At 39.4% G+C, this 6408-nt stretch overlaps 1 protein-coding gene across 1 annotated transcript in view; it reads right to left on the minus strand.

Annotated features, from left to right (window-relative positions):
• The window catches only part of WNT10A (Wnt family member 10A), a 44741-nt gene extending 41170 nt beyond the window's left edge, over positions 1-3571 (minus strand). Inside the window, exon 1 of the mRNA XM_032211884.1 lies at positions 3396-3571. Within this exon, the coding sequence (XP_032067775.1) occupies positions 3396-3571 (176 nt within the window). The remainder of the gene's footprint in view (positions 1-3395) is intronic.
• Positions 3572-6408: the final 2837 nt, after the last annotated feature.

A 6408-nucleotide genomic window follows, 5' to 3' on the forward strand; every position in this document is an offset into this window, starting at 1 on the left:
ACAGCTTACTAGTTCGTAAATACCCACAGAGAGAAAGTATGTCATGCCTCTCAGCAGCACTGTGTTTTTCTGTTCGGATAGAAATCAGGGGGGGAGGATCTATTATGCAAATAGGTCTACTGGCACACAAATCTTCTATAATTGAATATAACACCTGAACTATTTATTTATGTATTTATTTTATTCAATTTCTCCAGCTGCCCAACTCAATTGATGTTGGGCAGCTTACAATCCTAAAATTATAGAACAATTAAGCAATTTCAAATAGTAAAAAGAACCACAAAATAAATTACTGTTGTTGTTTTTTCAGTTCTAAAGGTCCATTGATAGGCTTCTATTAGGAGCTAGAGGAAAGCTCACGGATTCAATACTCTAGTAAGTACAACATTTATTTGTCTAATACTTAAATGACAATATGCCACGTGTAGTAAAATAAAGTTTACTATAAAGAAAGTTATCTTGTATGAAGAATCTATTGCCTTAAATTCTCAATTACTGGACTTTAATTTGGATACAATGAACACATTCTTCAGTAATTTATACATTCAATTTCTACACTGTTTAAGAGATTTCTATCAGCTAAAAGAGGAATATGTGCATTAAATTGATTCATTCAAAAATGATTCCTTTTTGTCTTTTACATAATTACACAAATCATGTAAACTTACACAAATGGTGTAAATTTGGATTTAATGGGCATCCCTCCTCCAAAATGGTCTGCTAAATCAAGATTTGTAGCACAATGGCTTAATAAGAGCCAGTCATCACAATTCACAAAACTCCACATCGCACAGAAACAATGAAAAGCTATTTTGGAACACGTTAAATTCAGAACCCAAAAGAAACTTTCCTCAGTCTGACATTTCTCAACTGCGAACTGTTTTGTTCAGCAATATTTTGCAGAGATAAAAAAAAGTGGGGGGGGGGACATCATTTGGGACTAGAACCTGCTTGGCAAATGATGCACTCCCAGGTACTTTCGCCTAAAGCAGCACGGTCAGTTTTGAAACCTCATTTGAAAAAAAGGGAAGGAGAAGAAAAAGGCATGGAAAGGAGATGATCAGAAACTAACGTCATATGAAGAAGCATTCAAGAAAACGTGAACGTTCAGCCTCGATAAACTATGGGAGAATACCACACCGTTCTTCAAATACTTGAAAGCATCTCACACCAGAAAGTACTCAAGATGTTTTCCATTGTTCCAGAGAGCAGAACATAGAACAATAGAGTTAAATTGCAGGAAGGCAAATTCCAATTGTAGGAGGGTCAAATCTTTCTAATGGTGAATGTAATATGACAGTAGATCTAAGTCTTCAGAGAAGTGATGGACTCCCCCCCCCCCACTGGAATTGACCAGAGGCTAGATAACAATCTGATGGGAATGCTTTCATTTGCCTTCCTGCATAAATTTAAATTTGTACCCAGTTGCTTAAATGACCTTTTCAATTTATAATATACGGTAGGAGAAAATATATTCTGCCGTAGCCCTCTTCTCATGTTAGAACTGATATACCCGTGGAAGCCACCAAAAACATGAAAAATTTCCACCACCTTTAAAAAACATCATCACACAACAATCAGTGTTGTAGTTCCTGTCTGTGTTTGCTGAATAGAAAGGCCAATCCATCCTTTTTTGTCTAAATATCACCAGATTTCTCACAATCACGCCATCTGTAAATTGACTAGACCAGGTGAACAGAGAGAGAAAAATCAGAGAGACACAGGTTGATAGTCAAGAAGGCTCTAATTATACAGTACAGTGTTTCCTTTGGCAGTTTTAAAAATCAGAGTTCCAAGCCTCTAATAGCTCAATTTTAAGAGACATAAAGATGGTTGTAACTCCTTAATACCAGTGCTCCATCAAAGGCAGAGGCGCGAAACAGTGTCTCCTCTCCCACAGGATCATAGTTTGCCACCTTTTGATATGAACTGCTCTGTCCATCCAACCACTTCTTTGAAAATGCCCGTCATTCTATATTTGATTATTACAAGCTTTGTATTTTAGCAGTGTGACCAGCTATGGATTGCTGCCCAAATGGGATTTATTAAGGGGAGGAGGGATTTTTATTATTATTTTGCATGAAGCCAAGTTGCAAACAGAGGCTGCAAAAGAGAGATAAAATGCAGAAGACTCAACACATAACTACTGTCTGTCTGTCTATCTCTATCATCTATCTAGCAGTCTATCACATATCTATTATGTGTCTAGCAGTCTGTCTGATTCTCTCTCTCTCTCTCTCTCTCTCTCTCTCTCTCATCTCTCATCTATCTATCTATCTATCTATCTATCTATCTATCTATCTATCTATCTATCTATCTATCTACTTACCTATTAAATTTCTATAGCACTTACCCACCTGCATGACTCTGAGCACTTTACAAATAAAACCATAAGATCATATAAAAACCATAGTTAACTCAAGATTTAAAAATGGAATTAAAACAAAATTAAAAAGAACAATTGATAAAGTTAAAAGACAAAGGAAGCACCACCACCTACCAACCACTCTAGACATTTCATTACCTAGTTTGGTAATGAAACATCTGCAAGAAATAACCAAGCTCAGACAGAAACAAGGATCTCACAGTTCAACCTGAGCTGCAAATGTTCTCTTCTTTTGGTCTTATCACTCTTAAACTCCCATGTGAGTTGGCAAAGCCAACTTAAGGAAACTAAGCCTACATTAAGTAGGAATTGCATTGCGATATTCCCACTTGGTAAATAAAGACGGTTACATTATTATTTCTATCAACATACCACAAAAATGAGCTAGTAAATATTAGCATGAGATGGTGATATTTGTGTCTGCAAGACAGCATTGACTCTCAGTCTGAAGATTAAAATATGAACATGCTATATAAATATGCTGGTTTAATTCTGATGGCTTTTTCTCCAAGCAGGACTTTTTGTTTCACAGGGAAATTAGGGAATTCTCCAATAGAATTCTCAAACTATTCAGAAGGCTACATAGAATCCATTGTTAGAATTGAAACTATCTGAAAACCAGTTTTCATCTGAAAGTAGCACCTTCTAGCAAGCCTGTGCTAATAGCTAATTTGAAATAGATAGGTAATGTTGTATATTCCTAGGAAGAGGCTAACCAAACGAGCTACTGTATATACCAATTATACTGTCCAAAGAGAAGAGATGATGCAGGTAAATGGCAGCAAAGATATTCACAAAACTATTATCATTTGTGGTTGTCTAGAGTTTTGTACCTCAGATCTAGTATTCTATCCTAGGCCTGGTCAATCCAGTGAGGTAGATAAAAATACACAATGCAAAAATTAGTAGTGTACCACTGGGGTACCTGCATTGGTTCATCGACAAACTTTTATATTTCCACTGTAGTCAGTTTGCACATGTCAAAGGTGGCTCATATACACCTTCAGACCAGTCAATCAGCTCCAGCAGAGTGGATGCTCTGGCATTGATTAAAGGTGTTTTTCTTGCATGTATATAAAAATCTCCCAGCATGTCATCATCGGCATCCCACAAGTCAATGGTCTTCTGCACACCAGCTCTCCTCTCTTGAATGTCATCTGAACACAAGAGTGTCTGGATTATCATGTCACTGAAACTGTATTTTAACTTATTTTAAGAAATAACAGATGGAAAACTATCAAAGAGAGATCCAACCTAGAATTAAGGAGAAATTTCCTGACCGTGAGAACAATTAATCACTGCAACAGTTTGCCATTGTAAGTTTTGGATGCTCCAATACTGGATGTTTTTAAGAAGAGATTGGACAGGCATTTGTCTGGAATGTTGTAGGCTCTCCTGCTTGGGCGGGAGGTTGGACTACTCTGTTATTCTGTTACTCAACTTTTAACATCCCCACACTGAACAATTTTCTTCTCCTCACACCTCAACTGATTTCCAAACAAAGTAAAAGAAAATGTGACCTTTCCCAACTGTCCATATTATGTATAATGTGAACAGGAGAAAATGACAGATGCAAGATGGTCATATGGAAGCTTATTGCTACAAGACCAAAAGTGAGTGTATAATTCCGTGATGGCTAACCTTTTTTCTAAATGTGTGCCAAAATTGTGTGTGTGTGCTATTGCGCATGCACACATGCACACACAACTCACCTGTGCATGCATGATAACCTCCCCCCATGCATGCGCGCATGATTCCCCGCATTGGGGGGGAGTTTTCACCTTCCCCAGATTCTGGAGGTTTTCCTTAAGCCTGGGGAGAATGAAAAACGGCCCAACAATCCAACCAGAAGTTCAGAGATGAACTTCCAGTTTGCCCATTGGACCATTTTTTGCCCTCCCCAGGCTTCAGGAAAGCCTATGGAGCCTGGGAAGGGTGAAAAACAGCCAAAGGACCCAACTGGAAGTTTGGGAACAAACTTCCAGTTGACCAATTGGCTCTGTTTTTCACCCTCCCCAGGCTCCGGAGGCTTTCCTGACACTGGGGAGGGTGAAAACAGCCTCCCCTGGCCCTCTGGAAGGCCGAAAATCAGCTGGCCAGCGTGCACATGCACATTGGAGGTGAGGGCTGCTGTGCCAGCAAATATGGCTCCACGTGCCATAGGTTCGCCATCACGGGTATAATTCATATGTTGTAAGCTGCCCAGAATCACCTTGCAGCAAGATGATCCAGCAAACAAATTGAATAAGAAATAAATAATATGCAGCTCCTGGGCCATGGTTTCTGCTGTACATCATTACTTTAGGCTATCAGAAATTAATTTCAGTTTGCCACACCCTTAGAATCAACATGCATAACAAACCATACTTTTATTAACACGGAGAAGATTATGAAAGTAAGGAGAAAACAAACGTGGAAAAGCTTGTAATGGGCGAGCAGCCCGTTTAGAGCAAATGTATTGGCAATCTACCAGGAGATCAATTGAAAGCATCCTATTCCTTACTGGGATTCATGAGGCACACTTCCATCTGGAACCTGTCTGATCTTAGGCTGTAAGAGAGAATTCTGTGAAAGTAAAGGAAGAGTTGGATAGAGTCAATCTTCTAGATACTGGAAAAGAAAAAAAAAGGGGGTTATCACCTGAATGTTCTTCCAATACTTGTGCTGTAGCTTTAGTCTCCAATTGCACACAGTGTGGCAGTGGGGAGGCTGCCAGGTCTATACCAAGACAGACCCTTTTTCCTAGGTAGACAGTGGAATTATATGTGTGTGTAATGATAATTTGCTCTGCTCCATAAAATGAGTGTGGGATTCTTTGAACAGAAAGTTTGCACAAGTACTGTATTTTTCGAAGTATAAGACACACTGGAGTATAAGACTCACCAAGGTTTTGAAGAGGCAAGTTAAAAAAATTTTTTTTGCACTTTGCAAACCTCCCAAAAACAGCCCGTTTTTCGCAAAAACGGCCCTGTTTTTTTTCCAAAAAAGGGGGGGCATTAATAGCCCTTAGGAGGCTTGTAGAGTGCTCCTGGGCAGTTGGGAGGCCAAAAACAAGCAAAACACAGCCCGTTTTTCATGAAAATGGCCCCATTTATGCCCCCCAAAAGGGCATGGATAGCCTTTAGGAAGCTTAGAGTGCTCCTGGGGGCTGGGGGGGGGGCAAAATTGAGCAAAAAATGGCCCGTTTTTCACTCATTTCTGTCCTCCCCAGTCCCTAGGAGCTCTCTGAAAGCCTCCTACAAGCTATGACGACCATTTTTGTGACGGGGTGGGATGGCAAAAAATGTATTCAGTGTATAAGATGCACCCAGATTTTCAGTCTCTTTTTTGAGGGAAAAAGGTGTGTCTTATACTCTGAAAAATACTTCTTCAGCAATGACTATGGTTGAGATAAAACAAGGTGGCCAGACACGCTTTTCAGATGTGTATTAAAAATGTTTGTACTTTAAATAGCTATAGGGAAAAAACCCAATTTTTGCGGGACGGACAAGTAAAGATGCTGAAGTACTCTCATCCGCGCTGGTGCATCCATCCAAACCTTGTGTGCAGCGGCTGATCTTTCACCTAAGAGGGATCTATCTTACCTGGGAGAACTTTCCCGTATTAGATCAAATCCTTTCATTTAATGTAGCACTTATTGTTCCTGGGCTGTAAAGGAGCATATGAGCTGATTCATTCATGAGGAAGTCAGAGCATCATCATTTGCCTTTGTACGTTTATATCAATCAAGTCACTGTGGTTTCTAAAACATGGTTAATACATGAACCCAGCCAAATGGGATCTACTCAACAAATCATGTTTAAACAAGGTATGCCACAATGCAGAATACGAATCAAACAAAGGGGAACTGTTTTACTTAAATATTCCTATTTCAGCAATGCATTCCTGTGCTTTGGTTTTGTCCTCTGGCATGACTTCTAACTTATACAATATTCTGACTCTGTCTCTTGGTTAGTCCTTCAATGTCCTGCTACTGGAGTTCCACTGTATAGCCCACTCAGATTGCACCCCATAACTCAGCT

The sequence above is a fragment of the Thamnophis elegans genome, chromosome 1 (genome assembly GCF_009769535.1).
Source record: "Thamnophis elegans isolate rThaEle1 chromosome 1, rThaEle1.pri, whole genome shotgun sequence".
Taxonomy (NCBI): Eukaryota; Metazoa; Chordata; class Lepidosauria; order Squamata; family Colubridae; genus Thamnophis; species Thamnophis elegans.